This window comes from Portunus trituberculatus, chromosome 37 (genome assembly GCF_017591435.1).
Source record: "Portunus trituberculatus isolate SZX2019 chromosome 37, ASM1759143v1, whole genome shotgun sequence".
In the NCBI taxonomy this organism is placed as follows: domain Eukaryota; kingdom Metazoa; phylum Arthropoda; class Malacostraca; order Decapoda; family Portunidae; genus Portunus; species Portunus trituberculatus.
This window is the reverse complement of record NC_059291.1, coordinates 26,785,007-26,809,685: the sequence shown is the minus strand read 5'-3', so window position 1 is coordinate 26,809,685 and position 24,679 is coordinate 26,785,007. Positions and strand designations below refer to the sequence as shown.

General features: G+C 38.3%; 1 protein-coding gene across 4 annotated transcripts; it reads right to left on the bottom strand.

The window, feature by feature from the left end:
• Nucleotides 1-4,401: 4,401 nt before the first annotated feature.
• On the bottom strand, nucleotides 4,402-11,659 carry LOC123514341 (histone deacetylase 11-like). Of its 4 annotated transcripts, none has more exons than XR_006677576.1 (11): nucleotides 11,234-11,658; nucleotides 10,157-10,294; nucleotides 9,726-9,792; nucleotides 9,234-9,372; nucleotides 8,979-9,089; nucleotides 8,658-8,749; nucleotides 8,165-8,372; nucleotides 7,719-7,885; nucleotides 5,538-5,646; nucleotides 4,938-5,410; nucleotides 4,403-4,600 (listed from the first exon to the last, which is right to left on the bottom strand). XR_006677576.1 is itself a non-coding variant. In XM_045272185.1 (11 exons), exons 3-11 carry the CDS (start codon nucleotides 9,779-9,781, stop codon nucleotides 4,593-4,595), a joined length of 1,020 nt encoding a protein of 339 aa, XP_045128120.1. In that variant the 5' UTR covers nucleotides 9,782-9,792; nucleotides 10,157-10,294; nucleotides 11,234-11,659; the 3' UTR covers nucleotides 4,404-4,592. The 4 variants fall into 4 exon arrangements, 3 of the variants coding, with proteins under 3 accessions (XP_045128117.1, XP_045128119.1, XP_045128120.1); XM_045272185.1 differs by having other exon boundaries at nucleotides 4,404-4,600; nucleotides 5,281-5,410; nucleotides 11,234-11,659; XM_045272182.1 differs by having other exon boundaries at nucleotides 4,402-5,410.
• Nucleotides 11,660-24,679: the final 13,020 nt, after the last annotated feature.

Genomic DNA, 24,679 nt, shown 5'->3' with positions numbered 1-24,679 from the left:
GTGTGTATTTACCTACCTAGTTGTATTTACTTAGTTGTAGTTTTACAGGGCCTGGGCTTTATGCTCGTGTGGCCCCGTCTCCATATCTACACTTATCCAATCTTACTTTAAAAGTATGCAAACTCGTTGCAGACACTACTTCTTCATTCAAACTGTTCCATGTCTCAATACTTCTTTGCGGGAAACTATATTTTTTAACATCTCTCAGACATATTCCCTTTCTCAGCTTTTTACTATGCGATCTTGTGCTTTGAATGTCATATTCTTCTCTCAGGATCAGTTTCTCATTATCCACTTGGTCCATTCCGTTGATCAATTTTAAAAACTTGTATGTGTAATTCACTGTTTGATCTGCTGCAGTCTCTGACGAGACAGTCAGACGTTACCCTACGGAACGAGCTCAGAGCTCATTATTTCCGATCTTGGGATAGGCCTGAGACCAGGCACACACCACACACCGGGACAACAAGGTCACAACTCCTCGATTCACATCCCGTACCTACTCACTGCTAGGTGAACAGGGGCTACACGTGAAAGGAGACACATCCAAATATCTCCACCCGGCCAGGGAATCGAACCCCAGTCATCTGGCTTGTGAAGCCAGCGCTCTAACCACTGAGCTACCGGGGTGTGTGTGTGTGTGTGTGTGTGTGTGTGTGTGTGTGTGTGTGTGTGTGTGTGTGTGTGTGTGTGTGTGTGTGTGTGTGTGTGTGTGTGTGTGTGTGTGTGTGGTGAAACAGAATTACAGCACTATATAATGTTCGTACTGTCTGTTGTGTTCATCAACCATAGGCACTAAAAAAAAACATTTCATGAGCTTCACAAATAGTTTTCCAACTAAGGATCTTTATAACCTGAATATTTCCAACCTGTATCTAAAATTGTATTTTGGTAAGGATGCAGTTCACATACAATGAAATAAATTTATGAACAATTACATTTGCAAGCCAGATTTGAGGGTTAAATGAAAGTCAAAAGTAAAAAAAAAAAAAAAGCAATTGAAATGAGTTACTTGGGAAGAGCCTGTGGTGTGGTGAGAAAGCATGGTGAGAATATTGTAAGTGTTAATATCAGGTTTAATATATCAAATGAGATGAAGAAATTAAATGTGGAGAGGATGAGGGAGTCAAATACACCTATTTAGGAGTGCCAGGTGACATGAAGAGTGCACAAGCGATAGGTGCAACAGGGTGACCACAAGTGAGATAGGAAGAGAGAGAACTGAAGTACGCCAGAAAAAAGAACGAGACATTTACAGCAAGGAAAGACAAACTTAAATAGAGACTTCTGTCATAACTTTCCCCATGGAGGAGTTTGAGAACAGGTCATCAGATATAGATAAAAAGATTAACATGAGTTAAAGTGGAATTCTAAGAATTTTAACTCACAGTACACCACTCTGTTATCATAATATGCTGTATTTGCTTATAATAAAAACTAATAATGCTATTCACAAGAGCAACAGTAAAGATATTTCACCATTCAACAGAATCTTGTTTTGTACAACATAATATATTCTCTCATTTGTAAAATAATATATATTATATCTTACAAACTACTATTACATACATATATAAAATTTAAATGTTGCCATAGCAATGTTGCACTTCAACTACACAACATATGACATCACTAATTTCATGACCCCTACAGAGTAGCTACCTTTCTGTATGCATGAGTGTACTCTATATCTATAGTGTATTACTAGCAGCTTTCCAAACTGCTGAATCATAGTTTACATGATGGAAGAGTTAACACAGCATTCCATTCTGTCATAAGTCATGAGAAAGCAATGAAATTTAAAATATGCAATTTCAAATATCACATATATCTATAAATCATAGAGTACTATATTACTCTGTGGAAATTAATGAATTGTATCTTTCACTATGGACTTATGGTAAACTACACTTTCAATTGTACTTTTGGAAAATCTTACTTAAAATGGCTAATAGTACATACTTAGAAATAAAAAGAAATATACATAAGAAAATAATCCAATATAATTATCACACTTTATAATGCAGATCCTAAAATTTATGTTTACCCTGAAATTCTATGCGGGAGCCACTAAATCTACAGCACCACAACTCGGTTACTCTACCCTATCCTTAGCTAGTTTTACCTTTGTACAGTGATGAGGCAAAGTTATGAGCATTAGCTAGAGCAGAACCAGACTAACTTGGTACTTTGGGCACTGACTGCACCTGTTCCACATTGTCACATTTACACTCTAAACTCTCTCTCTCTCTCTCTCTCTGTTTTTCACTTTAATCCTTCACCTTAATTCAGCTGAAATTGTGATAATTCATATATGACTGCAAGGATTATCGGATGTTATTATTATTTGGAGATGGAAGAATGACGCTGTATAATCTTTTGCTACACCTGGCAACACTTGCATATAGGTCATGTGGCACTGCCACCCCAGTGTCCTTGACACATGAATTCCCTTGCTCATTCCCAGCTGGAATGGTCAGCTTATCATTCCAAGAGATAACAACACCAAGTTAGGTTAGTTCCACTACAGAAACTTCCACAACCAAAACAAAATCAGTTTAAGTTCTTCAAACATATCTATTAAATATTTATTCTTAAAAAGGAGCAAAATAAAAATAAAAAATTGAACAAAAAATAAGTAAACAGCTCTCTTGGTAATGTTGTGTAGCTTAAGTTTGATTTAGCTATGTCCTGTGCTGCCAAAGGACAGCCTTGTATGCATCAGGCACAAGATGTGGAGATGGAATGCAGCACAACAATAAAAACATGCAATGGGAATCATAAGCATGTGGGATTATCAAGATGAGAATATGTATAAGAATTTTGGAAAGAATCCAACAAAGAAAAACTGTGTATATCCTTTTACCTAAATACTTTAAGAATGGGCCACAACACAAGACTTGATAATTCCTATGGTCTTACAAGATGTTTGGCAACAAGTAAATTTCATGTTCACAAACTTGTAAATACACTAACTGCACTTGACTCCATAATTCATGTGGTTAAATTGTCAAAAAAAAAAAATAAATAAATAAAATTAATAGAAATAAATAAATAAATAAAAATAAATAAATAAATAAATGAATAAGTCAATCAATACAAAAATAAAAATTAATAACAAAATAAATGTGCCTTCAAACATAACACTAAAAATATGACCATTTTACAGATATCAAACAATTTGTGACTTTCTTTGTTACTTAATTCATACGATATATCACTGAATTTAAGCTCAATGTCTCTAATAAAAATAAATCAAATAACAATATCAATAATAATAAAAAATAATAATAATAATAATACTACTACTACTACTACTACTACTAATAATAATAATAATAATAATAATAATAATAATAATAATAATAATAATAATAATAATAACAACAACAACAACAACAACAACAACAATATAATGATAATAATAATAATAATAATAATAATAATAATAATAATAATAATAATAATAATAATAATAAGAAGAAGAAGAAGAAGAAGAAGAAGAATGTAATAATAATAATAATAATAATAATAATAATAATAATAATAATAATAATAATAATAATAACAACAACAATAATAATAATAATAACAACAATAACAACAAGAACAAGAACAACAACAACAACAACAACAACAACAATAATAATAATAATAATAATAATAATAATAATAATAATAATAACAATAATAATAATAATAATATCTGTGACATTTTATGTTATCGTCATCCTTCAACTGCTAGTAAAGACAAAGTGGCCATCAGTGGAAACACAAGTAACAGAGATAGTACTTCATTAATAAAAAAAAATATCAAATAGAAGTAGTGAAAGTAGAATTCAGGGAAGAGAAAATGAACTTAAAGTAGAGGACATTGCCTCCATAAGCTTCCTTGGATGTTGTCTGTTGAACTAGTTTGTTATAATCTTGTTTCTCCATTAGCACAAGGTTTTTTATTCCCTGATATGCCTTAAATAGATGACATTATGCTGTACCTTTGGATAAATGATACACCTTAACACCTGTTATCAAGAGAGACACTTTTCTTGACATGAGTAATGATCTACTCAATACATACTGTATAAAGAAAATATATCACTCCATAAAACACATCACAAAATAATCAAAGAACACTGAACTGTTATTAAAACCTACAACCTAAAATATTCTTTGTTACATATGAGAAAAAATTGACAGACCTCTGACTCTCAATATCTTACAAAATAATAAGGCTTGTACATGATTACTACTGTGATATTGAAGAGTTTGTATGTGTTACTAATTGACTAACATCACAAATCATATAGCGCTCAGGTACAAAATTAGGCATGAGGTGTGTCAATATACTGTGTGTTGTGTGTTGTGTGTGTATGTATATATATATATATATATATATATATATATATATATATATATTTCACAAAACTCAGTTGCCTATCACTACGATCTGTTCACTGTAATTTGATAGATGAGTCTTCCCCTGTCTATTCCAGGAGCACCTACCTGTACACCCCTGGGATGACAGAAAGGGTGTGACCATCCTTTGAGGCAATGAAAACAGACTGCTATTTTGGGAGAGGAAACCTTGCTATTTATGGTGCTGAAAAAAAAAAGAATATTTAGAAGGAGCTTTAAAGTAACAATATGATTGAAACTTTTTAAAATTATGAAATAGAGAAGAGCTTTCCTTCCTTGAATCAGTATCTAATCTAAAGATTTAGATATTATAATGAGATCCTGGTTTGTTAAAAACTTAAATGTTCACTAATAATTGATTTCTATAAATTTCTGAGTAAACACAATACAAAAGTCAGTTTAAAAGATCCAAAACCTTTTTTAAAATAACTGCACAATAAACATCTATGCCACAAAAGTATCCAAACTTGTATGACCACACAGGCACACATGCATATGCACACATTTAATTACAGACATACCTCTTGCTCAGATTTGACACCAAGACAGTGAAAATGACAGCCTTCATTTTTAAAGGATGCACCATATGCACTGGGACTTAGAGGACTTGTATGTCTGTGCGAAAATACATTCAAAACAACACAGTAAAAATCAATCATGAGTGCAACAATGATGTGAATATCTCTCACTCATGCAATCACTCACTCACACACATACAAACAGAAACACACACACACACACACACACACACACACACACACACACACACACACACACACACACATACACACACACACACACTATTTCTGTTAAAAGACTGAAGGCCACCATGCAGTGATCACATATTAATTAGAGATTTTTTACTGAGATTCCATATGGAGTCGGCAATAACAGCAGCTGTGGAGCGCTGGTAGCCTCCACTGGTAAGCATGACGATGGGCACTTGTCGGTGGGTCACTTTGCGGAATACAATCTCATCCCTCTCAATGATGCCCTGGTAGGAAGAGGAGCAAGTGGTGAGACTATTTTGCGATATTAGTTGTAACCGAAAACCTGTATGATTCATATCATATGGCTCAGCTGGTGATCAGTGTTGATGGTGAAGAACACAAGAGGCACACCTGCTTTGTGACTGAGAGAAGACCTAGACTGTCTCCCTCCATAATGTCTGTCCCAGCATTGTAGATCACCATCTGTGGGCTGAATTCATTCAGGGCACCCTCAACATGCCTGAAGCCAAGATACCACTGCATTATTAACTATGTTATTACACTTTACGATGAAAGATAAAGATGCTATAAATTTCTCACTATGCAAACTTTTATATTTCATATAATGTAAGATACATGACATGCCAAAGGAATGTTTAGAATCTTTTTATTCAATTATTTTTAGTAATCTTATTTTCTGATGCATAATCTCTTGGATGCTTCCTTACATAGATAAAAAATTAATTTCCTTTTACATACTTTATGTGTATCTATACAAACATTTACCTATTAATATAGATTAATCATGATTTGAAGTAGAGATGTACCAATGCATCGGTATCGGTATCGGCCCATTTTTGGGGTATCGGTATCAGTATCGGCTTTTTTTTATGCCGATACTTCCGATACCTAAAAGGAATTTACTACTTAGTGATATATTCAATATAAGATATTGATGATACCAAATTAATATAATATGGCGTATTAAGTTTCCGTGGTGATTACCATATGTCATAGAATACTGTTTTCTGTGGTAATAAGCCACAACCTCTAAATTGGACGTGTATGAAACGCGTATAGGCTGAACTCCAGCATCCTGTCACACGATCGGTCATGAGTCACCATGCATTCTCACTGTCTCTCAGTCAGACGCTGCTCCTCCACCCACACAAAGTTCACACAAGTGAAAAACTTGTTTTTGAATTATAATCTAAGAATGTCAAACTTCAGATAATGAGAATCCAACAAAATGATTTGGTATATATATATATATATATATATATATATATATATATATATATATATATATATATATATATATATATATATATATATATATATATATATAGTTAGGCATTTTGCACTATTGTAAATAACAGTATATTCTTATTTGATTTATAATTAAAAGTGCTAGCCTTTTCCAAGATATCATACTGGAATAGGCAAAAAGCTTATGTTTTTTTAACTATAATCTAAGAATGTCAAACTTCAGATATTGAGAATCCAACAAATATATATATATATATATATATATATATATATATATATATATATATATATATATATATATATATATATATATATATATATATATATATATATATAGTTAGGCATTTTGCACTATTGTAAATAACAGCATATTTTTATTTGATTTACAATTAACAGTGGTATTGCTAGCCTTTTCCAAGATATCATACTGGAATAGGTGGAAGCTCGAATTATATATGCATATTAATTTTAATGTAAGTTTAATTTTTGAGTTACTTGTGTTAACCTAAGGATGTAAAAATTCCATAACTAAGAAAGTAACGATTCTGTTTTGTAATCATGTGCATTGTGTATAATTTGTTGCATATTAATTATTTAAGATCATAGTAATACACTAGAAATTTAGAATAAACTAAACTTTTTTCTATTTAATTGAAAAGATTAGGTGAAAGCTCATTTTTCTGAATTGGTCTACTAATGTCTAATGAATTAATATCGAAGGATGTCAGATTTAATTAAAGAGAAACATACACAACAAAATGAGTTTTTTTTGGGTAAATTTTTTTCTGTTTTACAATTTTAATAATTTTAAAAATATTTTTGATCGCAAAATATCGTCAATAAAACTAATAATGAAAATGCACAAGACCAAATGGTCGCTAAAGGAGTAAGAAGTAAGAAATTAAAATAACTGACAAGAATCAGAAGACTGAGAAGATATTCATTCCAATTATTGAGTAATTTATCTTTGCAAACGGCTTCAAAAAGCTTCTAGAATTGCTCCTATTTCACAAACATTCTCAGGACTTACAGCATCTCCCAAAACAAAGCCTCCCATCTGATAACGCTCACCGTCCACCAACTCATCCTGGTGTCCAGTGCAGTAATCACTATAAGTAGTAGTATCGGTATCGGTATCATTAGTAGTATCCGTATCGGTCCAATTAGGTGGTATCGGTATCGGTATCGGAATCGGCCAAAATTTTGGTATCGGTACATCTCTAATTTGAAGGGAGGTCATCAATGAACCAGAGTTGGTGCTGCCTTTTACTTTATTTTACTATGGTATCCCAAGTCAGAAGAAAAGATGAGGATCCAACTTACGTGCTGACTTTCTCTAGGTACTCTTCGTCCTGGGTGTAAGCAAAGAGCTCCACCCTGCGACGAATGGCTTTCTTGGCATATGAATCATTGGGGTAAATATACTTGTTGTATACGTCAAGAATATAGATGTCTTTCCTGCCCATGAAGTCTCTTTCATGGCCATTCCCCTAAAGTTGAAATAAAAATTTGTATGTATGCACACTTAATACTAACATAGTAAACATTACCCCTGTGTTTACATGGCAATACATAAGAAAAGCAGTGCTTTTTGTCCCAATATCATATAACAGTAAAGAACTAGAAAAAATGTTTTTCTCAAAATCACTGCTCAAATAATTAACATAATTTTTACAATTGGTAGTCCATTGCTGCCAAGTGGCACCACATTCCCACTAGCAAATATCTGGATGACCAAACTAAATATGCAAGTTCCCTTACAGTCATACCTGATGAGCATCAAGGTCTATGATCATAACACGCTCCACTGAGGGGTAATTGTTGAGAACGAAATGGATGGTGAGGGAAATATCTGCATAGGCACAGAACCCGCCACCCTCATTCCCCCAGCAGTGGTGAAAGCCGCCTCCAATATTGATGGCCCAGCCACGCTCCATGGCCAACTTCCCAGCCAGCACACTGCCACCTGTTTGGTACCTTTGTGGGAAGAGGTTCAAAGAGATCAAGACAGCATACTTCCCTGTGCTCTCTCTCTCTCTCTCTCTCTCTCTCTGACATGCAAAGATGCAGGACCAAGACTGAAATGACTGTTCCATTCCAAAAGACTGTCTGACAATCAACACATGCCTCATTTCATTATGTAGTCTCAAAGCTCCTTCTGATATCATACATACATACATACATACATACATACATACATACACACACACACACACACACACACACACACACACACACACACACACACACACACACACTTACCTGAATGGCTTCAAGACTCTCTTCTGCAGGAAAATATTAGGTACAAGGGCAGCTGGTGCCACCTCTGTTATTTTTGCCACATTTATACTCCACTGCAATGAAATATATTTAATTGGTTATATATATTGTAATGGGGGACTACACCTCAAATATGTTTTCAAGTTAAAAAATAATAAAAATAATTTTCAAACAGGAAGTTCTTCATAATTTAGACTTAAAGTAAATTCATAAATACTAAATCTTTGGAGTTATTTTTATAATTTTATATATTTTTGAATGAAAAAATGTTGACTGTGGCTCAGGCTTTCCAAAAATGCAAACCTTGAGGCTACGTAAGTAAGATGCCGAGTGCACCAGTCTCAGGTCACTTTCTGTTGCTTCATTTGGAGTCACCACCTTTAATTCCTTTGTCCACTGCTTCTTCTTCAGATGCTGAAGTTATAAACTACATTAGATGATACTTCACACACACACACACACACACACACACACACACACACACACACACACACACACACAAATAGTATCAATTATCCTTCATGGATTCAAGAATACTTTTTAAAATATTATTATTACCTTCACAACATTTCCCCATTTACAGGCATCAAAGGGATGAAGCTTCTCCATTCCAAGAAGGTGGATGTTATACTCATCTCGATATATTAGTGAGACACTGTCATCTCCCACATCCATGTATAGCTTGCTCTCTGCAGCCCTAGAAAGAATATTGGAATGAAGAACCAATGAGTACTCTGTTCAATAAGTGATTGGATGATAGATAGATAGATGGATAGCTTAGTTTCATAAATTAGACTGCACCAGAGGTATGGATAAGACAGAAGGGGAGGGATCCAACCCTTTTCACTCTATCCCCTTAATTATTTGCTTTTTGATATGCTGGGAATAAGGGGATAGTAATCTTCTGTGGCCAGGCTGTCTCCACTACATAGAGAACATTTAGTTTACACCATTCAATCCTACTTCCTTCTTCCAGCTTATCTCATGTTATTATATTCTAAACACATCTTCAAGCCCTACCACCACTGTAAAAGCTCATTAAAAACTTACATGTTTTTAGGCATCGAGTCATTTTCAACAGTTTCTTCTGGGCTCACTGATGCCATTGAGTCTGAAACTGTAATAAAAAAGTATATGTGTATGGCAGGAATAAGAAAATAAATCAATACTACGTATATAAAAGAAAACCAAAGAAGAAAGTCTTCAAAATGTTTATGTTTGCACTTCAATAGGTTGTCTTTACAGGATGGATGTCAGTTAAATATTAATTATGCAACTGTGCAATGATGTTAAAGAGTGGATCATAATTGTATTGTCAGAATAAATAAATGAAAACATCATTAAAGTATGTGTCAACAGAATACCTAACATGTCAGCACAAGTAAAGACTGTATCTATGTATGAACAAAATACTTAACAATATATATAAAGTACTTCAATGTGCAGGTGGGTTAGGTACTGTGTTTGTGGATGTTTCTGACCTGCAACCTTCTTGAACTAAAAGCAAACTCCTTAAGGCAGCCATCACCAAAGTGCTGACAAGCTTCCCTAGACCACCAGCTATGTACGCCCAACCAGACCTTCTTGCCTCTGGGCAGGACTCGACTTTGCTGGCCAACCTAAACAAACACATTAAAAAAATAAATAAAAAAAAAAATGAAAAGCTTCCAGTCACTTTTACAGGAAGTATTTTCATTGCTGCTTTCCAACTTCTATAGTAAAGCAGAATTGACAGAATTGAGAGAGAGAGAGAGAGAGAGAGAGAGAGAGAGAGAGAGAGAGAGAGAGAGAGAGAGAGAGAGAATTAATTTGGTGTGAGATTTAGTGAGTTAGTAGTATTTGCTTATTTGACGCTACAGCCTCATTTATCCACCAGCACTGCAGACTTATTGTACACTGGGGAAAAAGCTAAAGAAACAGTGATGCTCTAAAATTATATACAAAAAAAATAAATAAATAAATAAATAAATAAAAAAAAAAATATATATATATATATATATATATATATATATATATATATATATATATATATATATATATATATATATATATATAAAGGGAAACAAATATACAATTATACATGTAGAGGAAAAAAATGTATGTATGTAAGAAAAATACATATGAAGATGTAAATATATATGCATGATACATGATGAACATAACAAGAAAATGAAATGCATCTCAACATATGAAAGGATCCTTTTATTTTTTAGGGATATCCATGACAACTGCTTCATTCATTGTCACACCTTCAACAGATTACTAAACAACCTTACTCTACAAATTCTGACTACCACTTTATTTCCGGGCAATATATGACGCTTTCTTTTCAATAAGAACGAACACAATGAAGAGAACAACACAAAAAAGTAATGAATATGATTAATTAAACCTGTATAATGTAATTCATCTTCATATTTGGCTGAAAAATTAAATCAGTCTCTAACTTTCTGGGAATCAGTAAACCGATGTTAACTCCACTAGTCTTAACTATTTATTTCATTCGTTCTTCCTGGTAGCCAAGAGATGCCCCAGTAGCTAGTACTGCCAACGCTTACCTATGGGATGGCAGGTGACTCCCCGCCAATATAGAAACCTTGCTTCCCGCGGAATGTAGCCGACCAATGGTGAGTGACAGTCGCCGCTGACACTGGTTTATTGTCACTCAATGCACAACGTTATGTTCGCCAATCCAGTGTGCCTGCCTTCTTGAGGCGTCACTAGTAGGGCCCTTGAGCTGTCACTGCTAAGCTTATACCACAATGTCTATCCCCCTCCGTCACGCACTAGACAGCTGAGTGGAGTAAACACGGATATTTGCTGATGATGATAGTGGTGTTGCCCGGGTTGATCAAGGTCAAGGATTCTATATTCCTTTATGCAGATGACGTAGTGGTTATGAGTGAGTCAGCAGAGGAGCTGCAAAGTCTGTTGGATGTGGTTGATGGGTATGGAAGAGATTTTGGAGTTAGGTTTAGTAGTGAGAAGAGTAAGGTGATGATTGTGAATAGGTCGGAGGATGAATGTAATGCAGCATGGAGGTTGGGAGAGAATGAGTTGAAGCAGGCACAAGAATACAAGTACTTAGGGATGTGGATGAGCCCGAATGGGTGTGAAAAGTCAAAGAATGAAAAAATAAGCTTGGTGAACCAGTGGGTGGGCCGTTTAGGAAGCGCAGCAAGGATGAGAGCAAGTAAGTATGACGTGCTGAGAGAAGTGTGGAAGAGTGTGGCTGTCCCCAGTATAATGTATGGTATGGATGTGATTGCATGGAACGAGAGTGAAATTGACAAGTTAGAAGTGGGGCAGTGTAGAGTAGCTAGGCTGGCACTGAATGCACCGAGGTACACGGCAGTAGAAGCCTTAAGAGGGGATATGGGATGGAGCTCTTTTAGGGAAAGACTTATAAAAGCGACACTTAGGTACAAGATTAGGTTTGAGAGAATGGATGATGCAAGAATAGCAAGGAAGGTGTATCTGTGGAGTGAAAGTGGAAGCAAATGGAGGAAAAGGTGTATGAGAATGACTGAGAGGAATGGTCTACAGGTTGGGTGGGCAGTGAGAATGGCTGGGGTGAATCAGAATGAGCTGGAATGGGTCGTGACAAGAGTGGGAACAGAATGGGATGCGAGGAAGTGGAAGAGTGAGATAGACAGAGATGTGAAGAGTATGGGACTGAATGAGTGGAGGAATGGGATGGAACGAAAGACTACTCTGGAATGATACAAGGTGAAAGAGGCCCCGATGTATGAGAGGTGGTACGATGGAAGCCTGGGTGGTGATCTCTTTAAAGCTAGGGCACAGTGTATGGATGTGAATGCAAGGAGTTACAGGTGGTCTGAGTCCCGCAGCAAAGTGTGCCAGATGTGTGACTCGGTAGAGGACGAAACGGTGGAGCATGTGATGCTGGAGTGTGTGAAGTATGCCAGAGACAGGTATGAGATGATGCAAGTGGTGTTGACTGAGTTAGGGCATAATAGGAAAGAAAAAGGGGAAAAGACGGGGAGGGAATGGATGGTGGTGCTGCTGGGACTGAGTAGAGAAACGAATGAAAGGATGATTGAGGCGGTGAAGGAGTTTCTGGAGAATGTGGCGTGTCAGATGTACAGACGGTTAGAACAAAGGACCCTGTTTCCTTTTTCTTTTCTTTTTTTCTGTGTGCCTTTTTTTGTCGTCTACAGGAGCTGCCGATCCAAAAGCCCGGCTCAGGAGTGATCCCGAGTCGCCTGTAGTATCAAGATCAAGATCAAGATCCGGTCGTGGACCCGTGGTAAATGTTTGCTGACACGATGGTCATGCTGGGCTATGTAGAGCCCACAAAAGATTACACATTTTTAACAGATGACTATAAGTGTGGAGATACAAATCCCCAGGCAGGAAGGAGTCCAGCTTCCACTAGTACAGTGGGCTGGATACACCTCAAAGCCTATTGGATAAGTACTGTACTTGGTCGTGGTAAAAAAGAGAAGGGGATATAATGGAGGCGGTGACCGTAACCACTAGCGGCTAGCCAGCAAAGCTGCTGATTTTACCGATTTTATTTTAGGTTTGTTAATTTCCGTGACATTTTTGGCCACATGTAGTTTATGATAAGGCCTATTCTGGATCTCGTACACTGGACTATTGTCGGAATTTTAATATATATATATATATATATATATATATATATATATATATATATATATATATATATATATATATATATATATATATATATATATATATATATATATATATATATATATATATATATATATATATATATATATATATATATATATATATATATATATATTAATCACCTTCTCATTCATTTATTATATATTCATTTGTTCTAACAAAGAAGAAAAAAAAACTAATTAATGGTGACACCTCTTCGCTGTTGCTGGTTTCTTCTGATTTATTATTATTGTTCTAACTTTTTTTTTCATAATATAAAGTATATAATCATTAATATATATATATATATATATATATATATATATATATATATATATATATATATATATGTATTATGTACGTATATGTGAATATGTAATTACACAGAAGATCCACACTGCACACACACACCCAGACTAAAAACATGCTAAACTACCAGAAAAACACTGAAAATACCATATACATCATCTCGAATTACTAACAGTTTAACAAACGCACCCAAAGCTCACTAAAAATATCCAGTATACACCAAAACTATCAACACACTACAAAGTACACTTAAACATACCTAAAACACATCCTCAACACACAAACCATTCAAAACTATCCCGCAATTAACACTCTCAAAACATCATACAACATCTGAAAATGCTCCAAAATATTCTCAAAACACACCCAAATACTCAGACATACCTGACAACATTAAAAATAAATAAAATACTTATACCTGAAACCTTGTGACACACAGAAAACATAAAAAATGCACCCAAAACACACTTAACTATTTCACCTTAAAGCCTAAACAGATTCAAAACATCCCAAATCCACACAAAACACACTTATAACACCCCAAAACATATTCAAAACACCATGTAACACGACCAAACATACTGAAAACGACAAACATACTGAAAACCCCACATATATCCCCAACATCCAATAATGCATTATGAAGAATAGTAAAATTACAAGGAAGACAGCTAAATATTGTGCCCTTGACTCCTCTTTTTTTTTTATCCTCCTTTTTTTGTTTCCTTTTCTTCTTCCTATTACTGTTTCTATCTACACATCAGAGCCGAAAAACACTTTGAAAACACAAGATTACGCAAAATACTAGAGAGAGAGAGAGAGAGAGAGAGAGAGAGAGAGAGAGAGAGAGAGTAGCCCAGATCGCTATGAATCACTACTTTGGCTGTGACGTCATCAGGGTGTTTGGGAACAAGATGTATTAGACTAAGTATTAGTGTAATACATCTTGCGTGGGAACTGTGATGACTCAGCTAAATTACGTAAATAATTCTAAAAATGACCTAAAGAAAAAACGAAGCCACTACTGAATGCTTGACATTTTATGAATTGATAGATATTTTAATTAACATCCACATCAAAACATCTCCTACCTAATAAGTTTTAACGATTTGTGTAAATTAATTATGTTAAAAGTACAAAAATATTTTAACTTTTAAAACTACCCAAATTTCTATGCATTTCGACCTTATGCTTCGTTCCAAAGTATTAGACAATATAAACTCTCTTCTCAGGCATTCAACAGTTAGCTAGAACCACAAGTGAACGAATAAAAAGTATTTATGTAAAACAAAAGAATTAAAGTTTAAACTCACTAAAACCTTTTGTAAAGTCTAGCCATTTTCACATAGCAAGTATTTTAACTCAGTTTACAGAGTCTGAACTATCTTCTTTTTTTTTTCAAGATATTCTACAACGATTATACCGTGAAATAGAAATAAACAAAAAAAAAAGAGATTATATAATTGACGTTTAACAAAACTAAATACCATTTAAAACTGCACATATTCGATTCAGTGGGTTGATTTCATATTCAAAAAGTATAGGTGACTCTTTGATACCATAAAGGCCCAGTTATGGTTTGAAATAAAGAAATCCAAAATTGCAAATCTTTAATTTTTACGATAGGGTAACTCATACTTACGCCATAAAACACCACAAAGCGCCACACCATATTTACCCAACAGAGGTGCGGAACACACTCCAATCACAGGAAATTTTCATATAAGTCATAAAAACATACTATGGAAGTGTAATATTATCGTTAGAAATATGAAAAAAAGTATACTCGGAATTTGCATGTAGGGAGTTTCGGTGAGGGGGTCAACGTCAATGGAACTACATAAAAATAATTAGGCCATATCAGGAATATTTGACCATGGGATATGCATTGCTATACATTAGTGGCTCTGGTTTGGTTTATAGTAAGTGAAAGAAGCAAATAACATCTGGTTATATTGACGATTTGCCTCTACGTATTTATTGTTTGTTTTCAATATCTCGGTATAATTCCAAGGGTTTTTTTTCATTTTAAATTATATGTAGTGAAACTATAAAAATAAGTGAATGGCCTTAAAAATTTCTTAAATAAACATATGGCACTATAAAGGGTTGTGATGAAAGTAATAGTGTCGACTTGTACTGTTGATTTACCCTTGTATTAAAGTACCTCTTGGTGCTAACTGCTAATATTAGAATAAGCTGACTCTCCTCACTTAATTGTGTGTATGGGTGTATTAAATTTAAGGTTGGTTGTAGGTGTGTCTGTGTGAATTTACGAGTGTTTTTGGGTATGTACAAGTGTGTTTTTGACAATGTATGGCTGTGTGGTTGTGTCTGGGTGTCAAGCAGGACTGCTGAACCGTCAGTAACACCAAACACTGCCACCACCTCCACCACCACCAGAGCTGTAGGTGTGTAGGTAACAGGCTTTTATGTGTAGATGTGGGAACTATAAAGCCACCCACCTCCTGCCGTGACCATTACGAAAGACTGAAAAAAGACTGAATTAAGTGTCTGTCTGGACGGTGGGTGTTGGCATGCCAACAGTTGTCATATCAACTATAGCTTACTACTGGAAAAGAAAGTTTGTTGTCAGAGTATAATATTGATACTACTGCATAGATGTAGGTAGTGCAACTTAAGGCGACTTCACACGTGTAAATTTGTAACTGAAAATCAGTGCCTAGCGACTGGAAAAACCAGTCACAAAACAAAACCAACATGTTGGTTTTGTTCAATCGATTTGCAACTTTATTTATGTTGTGATGAAAGCGCATTAACTATCAGATGCCATTTTAGTCAAGAATGTCTTAATTAACAAACTTATAACTCAACCCTATCAATGTAACAACCATCAAGCAAGCATAACAATATGTGTCCATCCATCTCCATCTTCCATCTAAAAAAAGACAAAAAGAATTGGCCTTATATGATGATTTCTATTCAACTAACATCACAAGGCCTCTCGAAGAATAACTATATTCCCTTTTAGATACAACAAATTTCAAAGAATGACGGTAATATCTACTGGGCGTCAGAACAGGACAATATTCTGCGATATGCAACAAGAACAGTATTATAAGTAATATATGGAGTGTCTTTAAGCATTTTACAATGTGTGTGTGTGTGTGTGTGTGTGTGTGTGTGTGTGTGTGTGTGTGTGTGTGTGTGTGTGTGTGTGTGTGTGTATGTGTGTGTGTTTACCAAGGATTCTAGGGAGGATATACGGGTTCAATGGGCGGGCTGGAGGAATTGATTAGGGAACCTTGCTTCTAACAGATGGCGCTTTGGTCGCAGGTAGTAAGGGGGTTAGGGATAGGGGGTTCCATCGGTGGGGGAGGATGAGCGCCGTTACAAGATTCAAACAGTCATTCAGTCATGGAAAGGAGCGCAAGGCACATTAACCATTGCCTGCCTCCGCTGGGCCACACCACGCTCAATGCTCACTTGCATCGCCTACGCCTGTCTTGTGATCCCTTCTGCCCTTGGTGTAGGACTACCCCTGAGGCCATGAAACATTTCCTGCTTCAATGCCCACGCCTCCTCTCTCAACATACTGCATTACGCTCCCGGCTCTCCGGCCTGGTCATCACAACACTCAACCTGCCCACCCTCTTGGCGGCCTTAGGCGTCCACCTCTCCTGGCAACCTGCTGTCCTTCGCCTTACATGTGCCTTCTTGAGGAAGATCGGCCAGCTACCACGCCTGTGATACCCACACAGGACTACCCCCAGGGCTCATAAGGATCCATAGATTTTCGTGGCCTCTTTTGAATCCTTATGAGCCTTGGGGTAGTCCTGTGTTGGTATCACAGGCGTGGTAGCTGGTCGGTCTTCCTCAAGAAGGCACAAGTAAAGCGAAGGACAGCAGGTTGCCAGGAGGGGCGGATGCCTGAGGCCGCCAAGAGGGTGGGCAGGTCGAGTGTTGTGATGGCCAGGACGGAGAGCCAGGAGCATAATACAGCATGTTGAGAGAGGAAGCGTGGGCATTGAAGCAGGAAATGTTCCATGGCCTTAGGGGTAGTTCTGCACCAAGGGCAGAAGTGATCACGAGACAGTAGACGTATGCGATGCAAGTAAGGAGTATGGTGTGGCCCATGCAGAGGTAGGCAGAAAATGCATATATAAATATATATATATATATATATATATATATATATATATATATATATATATATATATATATATATATATATATATATATATAAATGTTTTATTTGCCTTATAAGTTCATAACCACGAGAGAATGCAGGGAAAAGTAAGGGGTGGGGGAGGAAGCATGGGAGAAATTTTAAGTTACTCCTAACAACGTTTTCTATGAAAGTACTCGCTTCCAACAGATGGCAGCACCGTCGCTGTCCTCCAAATTTTAACCCACACCAAAACTTCCTCTCTGTATATTCCTTGGTGTTTACCTAGTTGTACTGTACAGGATTCAAGCAAGGCTCATAGTGTCCTGTCTCTATATCTCCATTCTCAATAAACCTATGTACATTCTGTGCTGTAACAACTTCATTCAAAGTATTCAACGTTTCCACCATTCTATGTGGAAACTGTATTTTCCAATATCTTTCATACACTGCCTCTTCCTGATCTTTGCATGTCCTCTTGTCCTTCTGGATTCTTTTGCCATCAGCACCAGGTCTTGCTTGTCTATCTTTTCAATGCCATTAACTATCTTATACATTGTTATTAGGTTCCCTCTTTCTTTACTATCTTTTAAGGTTGGCAGTCCCATTTCCTTCAGCCTTTCTCCATATGTTAGGTCCTTTATTTCTGCCACCATCTTTGTAGCTATCCTCTGGATCCATTCTAATTTTCTTATATCCATTTTCAAGCTCGGCAACCACACCCCTGCTGCATATTCCAACTGTGGACGTATCATACTCGAAATTTTTTTTTTTTTTTTTTCATCATATTCTTTTCCAGGTAGTGAAATACTACCCTAATATTGGTCAACATTTTATATGTTGTTCCAAATATTTTACTCATGTGTTTTTTGGGGCTCAGCATTTCTTGCATAACCACTCCCAGATTTTTTTCTTCTTTAGTCTTCATTATTTGTTCCTCTCCCATCAAAAAGTTCCATACTGGTCTTCTCTTGTTCTTTCCTAATTCCATTACATGGCATTTCTTGGCATTGAATTCCAACTTCCACTTCTTACTCCATTCGTAAATTTTGTTTATATCTTCCTGCAGTAGCAAACAGTCTTCTTGGGTCTTCATTATTCCTAACAATTTTGCATCATCAGCAAATGAATTGATCTAGCTGGTGATCTACAGATCGACTGATATGATTTTTTTCAGGGCCTATACCGATACCGATTATTAGTAGTCAAGGAGGGCGATTACCGATATTTGGAGCCAATAATATATATATATATATATATATATATATATATATATATATATATATATATATATATATATATATATATAGGCAACCCCCGTTTAACGAAGGGGCTACGTTCCTAAAAAACACTTCGTTAAGCGAAACTTCGTTAAGCGAACCGATTATAACAAGTTTAACCCCTGATTTGAACTTCCATTGAGAGTAAGCAAAGCGAGAGTGCATCATAGTACAGTAAAAGGTTTAATGAAAGTAAAATTATGAAGTTAAACATTTAGGTAGTTTAATTTAAGTCATTATAATGTACACTAATGTATGTATGTATGTAACTTTATAATGTTGATGACCTTAACTTTATGAAGGGAGGAAGAGTGAAACGGGAAAGACACTAACCGGCAACCTGTGGAATGTAAACAAAGTGCGCATCATTATACTGCATACAAAACTTATGTACCACATTTCCACAAGGCTTTCCATTTTATCCATTGTAGAGTCACGAGTTCAGGTGGTTCTTTTAGCTTGCAAGGAAGATACGGTCTCACCAGCTTTCTTAATAGAGTCTGCTGACTTGAAAATAGAGACAGTATAATATGGAGTCAAGATAGTGGCCAGCACTGCTATAGTTTTCTGGCCTCTCTCATGTCTGTGAATAATATCTAGCTTCATTTGGAGAGTAAGAGACTTCCTAGTCTTCTTACGAACACTAGGCCAATTCCAGGGCATTTTGGTGGTAAGTTGAGCTAGGGAAGACAAGCTGCTGCTGACGCTGTTATGTTTTGATTGGGGAGTGAGTGTTGCCCGTTGTCCACTAGAGGCTTGATCTTGATCTTGATCTTTATTCTATAGGGGTCCCAGGATTTTTCCTGAGGCAGGCCTTAGTACCAGCAGCTCCTGGTGTATTCAAAAGCCTGTCAGCTTGCGTTATATGGTGGGGCTTTCAAATTTGGAAAAAATTACCTGGATAAAACTTCGTTAAAGCGAGTTTGGTGTTCGTTAAACGAGCAGATGGTAGTAAAATGAAACCTTCGTTGTAGCGAAATTTCGTTGTGTGAACCTTCGTTAAAGGGGGTGCCTGTATATATATATATATATATATATATATATATATATATATATATATATATATATATATATATATATATATATATACATACATATATTGTTGCGATAGCACAAGCGGGGGGGAGGTAGTGAAGATAGCGTTTGCAGCGCTGATACGCTGGCACCACTGACCTGGATGTAAGATGTGGTGTTGAGGGGAGACCAGAAGCGAGCGACAGGAGACAGGTGGATAAACCAACCATGATTGGCTCATGGGTGAGCCAATCAGGGCAGAGTGGCGCAAAGGGGGCGCCGTGGTACAGTGAAACCATGCGTGCTTTGGGATACGAGTGGTCTCCAAGCGCACGGGTTCGAATCCTGTCCACGGTCCGAGTGTAGGTTGGGCTTCCTCACTCGGGGCAACGGTTTCCTAGCGGGTGGGCTTTGAGATAGGGGGTATCCAAAAAGTATCCCCTTTAGCCCATAAATTCCCGTGAAAAGCCCACATGGTATATATATAAAAGAAAAAAAAAGAAGGGTGTATTTATGTGGGCCGCAGCCTGGCTCGCTCTCTCTCGTCTCCCACCAGTTCTTCCTGTGAGGACAGTGTAGTCCTGTGGCCCCTGCACTCTCTCAACGTGCCCCTTGTCACTGCTATGTCTTCTCCGCCCTTCGCTCTCATTGTGTGTGCCACCTTGTATTGTTCTGCGCTGTACTGTATTACACCCCAGTAAACTGAAGGTGTGCCAAGTGTTTCCTGTTAACCTGCCTCTCTGAGTAAATCTGCCCGAGTCTGGTGAGTACTCATGCCTCACTTTCCCTTGCTAGCCCGGACCTTCGCCAGAAGTATCCCTGCGTCTGTTGCCGTCCCATCCTGTACTGTCCTGGGCTGCCGCTGAGGTTAAATGAGTACCTGTCGCGACTGTGGAACCTGTAAGGACGTGGGGGTGGCGTAACAGTTGGTGTCAGGAGTTGTTTGGCTAGCAAGGTTGCTGGGCAAGTGTGCACTATGGCAGACTCTGGTGCGAAAGGCAGTGAGAGGCCAGAAGACAGTAAGCCAGGTTGGAAAAGGCTGGAAAACTTGTTCATTGGGATGTTGGCATAGGCAATGGACGAAATGCGTGAAATGAAACAGGAAACAAGTAAAATTGTGAAACAGGAAATGAGTGAAATTGTGTGACAGGAAACGAACGCAGTGGTCGGGGAAGCAAGATAGTTCACCTTGGAACATGAGAAGAAGCTGCGGCAGGACCTATCAGAAGAGTTCAAGGAAGAACTGGTGGCAGTGAGACAACAGTGCGAGGGACGCACTGGAGTCGTCGAAAGCAAGGTGGACGGCCGCCCGTGTCCCATGGTGGTGCACACTAGTGAGGCGAAGACCGTCGTCGGGGAAGAAGTTGTGGCAGCGCGGCAGCTGTGTGGCGTGACTGGCCACTTTACGATGCTACGAGGCTCCGTGATGCATATGATCACGGTGGGCGGCGTTGAGGAGCAAGCTACTAGTATTCATGGCCGACATGGCGACATGGAGGAACCCTATCTGTTGGGGCTGGACTCCCTGGTTCAGAGTGGAATGTGTGTGGACCTCGGAAGGATGCAGATGCAAGTACGTGAGGATACGGTACCGCTGATCCTTGAGGATGCTGCTGAACAGGTGGAAAGCCCCGTGACGAGTTCAGATGTCAAGGATGAGAGTATGGAGCTGCACTGACGAGTCGTGAGGGAAGGTGTGGTTGCAGACGCCATTGTGACAGCCCGTGGACGCAAGGCAGCGGTAAGTAGCGGCGGTCATGAGATGGACGGAGATGCTACCTCCACACGTGGTGGACTTGGAAGTACGTAGTTCCACCAAGCAGACTCGCGAGCAGGTGGTGAAGTTGGAGAAGCTGCTGATGGAGCACGAGGACGTCTTCAGCCGAGATGCCCAAGACCTTGGCTGCACGTTGCTCGTTTAGCGCTCCAACACCGCAGACAGTCCGCCGATGAAGCAGCCACATCGCCGTGTCCCATTGGCCAAGAGAGAAGAGATCCGGCTGTCTCTGGACCTGGCCACTACTGTAGATGACTACCTGGGGAAAAGCTACCACAGACAGCACCTGAGTTGGTAGTGGCGTTGCAGCAGCGGATGGAGGCCATGCAGCAACAGGTGTTAAGCAATCTTCGCCTTGCGATGCAAGCTATGACCCACTGGTACCAGCTGTGTGGCGGTGACGCCCAGCATGCGGTGGGAGACCGTGGCTGGCGGTACAATCCCTGCAAGAAACGAGGCATCACTCTGAAGCTGCAGAGCTACTGGAAACATGGGAAGACCCGTATACCATTCTGGAACAACTTTCGGCCGTCACTTACAAGCTGGGTGATGGCACAAGTAGGTGGCCGAGCATTGTCCACGTCAACCGGCTGTGGGCTGTTGTGGAGGATGGACACTTCACGTGCTTGCCAGATAGTGAGGTGGGGAGCAACAGTGAGATGGAGGGTGACAGTGAAATAGACAATGTTGCACAGCGTGTTGTCGGCGTGTGTAAGGACCCAGGGAATGAGGCTGTGAGTGAACCATGTGTATCTCACCCCCTTAGAACGAGGAAAAGACCTCAGTGGTGGACAGACTACGTGTGTGAAAGTGACAATGAATAGTCGGGACGACTATTTTTGTGGGGGAGGGCAGTGTTGCGGTGGCACAAGGAGTGGGGGGTAGTGAAGTTAGCATTTGCAGCACTGGTACGCTGGCACCACTACCCCAGATGCAAGATGTGGTGTTGAGGTGTGACCGTGTGACCCGAAGTGATAAGTTTACCCACCGAAGAAAATGAGAGAGGAAGGGCATGCGTGGGTATGATGTCCCATCATTGTCACAAGATCTCTTTTGGACATCCATGGACAATGCAGGCCCATTGGACTTGAGTATGGAGGAGCCGCCTCTGAGACCAGGAGAGAACATCCACCTTTAGATCCCCAAGAAAAAGAAAAAAAAGCTATATTGTGAGGGTGCGTTTACACCAAGCAAATCGAATCAATTCAATTAATGAAGAAACAAGATTCATGAATTGTGTTGGTTCGCCACATTAGTTTCAATGTAACCGTTTACACCAGTTGAATCAAGTCAATTCAGTTCATACTGATTCATGGCAATTCAGAATCAATGATTGGTGTGGTCCTATCTTTTCATCCGTAAAGGCGATTCAGCCAAGGAGTAAGCACTATACTAGTGGACGTTCTAATCAATTTAGTTAGAGAATAACGTGCTATATATAATCCTAGTGATCCTGATCCTGTACATGTAGCCTATTGTACTGAACCATAGCCAGAAGGAACTGCTACAGCCTATGAATTACTAGACAATATTATTCTGCATATTTTGAAAACAAATGACAACAGAAAGCATTATGGACATGGTTTTACATTTTCATTTGGCAACTGTAGGGTGTATTGGATGGATGGATGGATTTTATTATAAGGCGCCGCAACAGCGAGAGTTATTTGGCGCCGCTACATTAATTTTTAATTAATACAAAAAGGCTTAAAAGAAAATTTATAAAATAACTAAAAGCAATTAAAAGCAATATAATTAAAGGTAGCTAAAAAACTAAAAAGAATAAAACTTTATAAAACATTAAAATACATATAATGAAATCAAATAAAATTCTAAAATTCACAAATAGGGAAGGAGGCCAGCCTCTCCCAAAAAACAAAAACATCATGGCCAAGGGCCAGACATGATGGTCCAAGGACCTCAGATAGGAGATAGACACCGCTATCTCCATCGCGGCACCGATAGAGGTAGTGGTGTCGCAAATCTATCAAGCTAGGGCACTCGACAAGTAGGTGCCGTACTGTAAGTGGCACCAGACAGTCATCACAGTAAGGTTGAGGGTCCCTGGTCATCAGGTACTTATTTATAAGGTACGTGTGACCTATACGCAGTCGCGCCAATAAAGTCTGTAAACGGCGATCCCGGACATGGGTGTATGTCCATTGGGGGATAGAGGAAGTAGTGATCTCTCCCATTTTCGAGGTTGCGACCCCCGTTAGCCATCTCCTTTGCCAAATTGCTGCAACCGCCACACGAATTAGATGAAATACATCTCGAAACGGAACAGGGGCAGGAGATGGAGCGCGACTTGCTGCCTCTTTAGCGAGGCGGTCTGCGTGTTCATTCCTAGGAACACCTACGTGACCAGGGACCCAACAGAACCCAACACGATATCCTCTTCTGCTAAGTAGATATAGCCACTCTAGGGCTGATAAAACCAATGGGTGAAGGAGATAGTGGAAGAGAGAGCAGTAAGAGCACTGCGACAGTCACTAAAAATTGTAAAAGACGAAACCGGGAGAGTAAAAATAATCTGTAAAGCTAAGACTATGGCAGACAGCTCCGCAGTAAAGACGGATGCCACTGAAGGAAGGCTGCCAGACCGATAAAAGAGGAAAACCACACTAAACCCAACGCCTGCGTCGGATTTGGAACCATCAGTAAAAACAGGGATATCATCAGAATGGATAAAAAGTGTTCTAAAAACCGTGTGTGGGACAGAGCTGGCAGAAAATCCTTCTTGCCATCCATGGCAGGAGGGCATAATGAGATAACAGGAAGCTGCCAATAACCAACTCGTGGGAGCCGGAAAGAGTACACAGGAGTGGGGTCGATA

Coding starts and splice junctions, on each gene's coding strand:
- LOC123514341 (XM_045272184.1), bottom strand. CDS start 9,781: ATGGCATCAGTGAGCCCAGAAGAAACTGTTGAAAATGACTCGATGCCT. Junction 8,750..8,978: donor CTTACTTACGTAGCCTCAAG/GTTTGCATTTTT, acceptor ATTTCATTGCAG/TGGAGTATAAATGTGGCAAA. Junction 5,647..7,718: donor TACCTAGAGAAAGTCAGCAC/GTAAGTTGGATC, acceptor TCTTGGCTTCAG/GCATGTTGAGGGTGCCCTGA.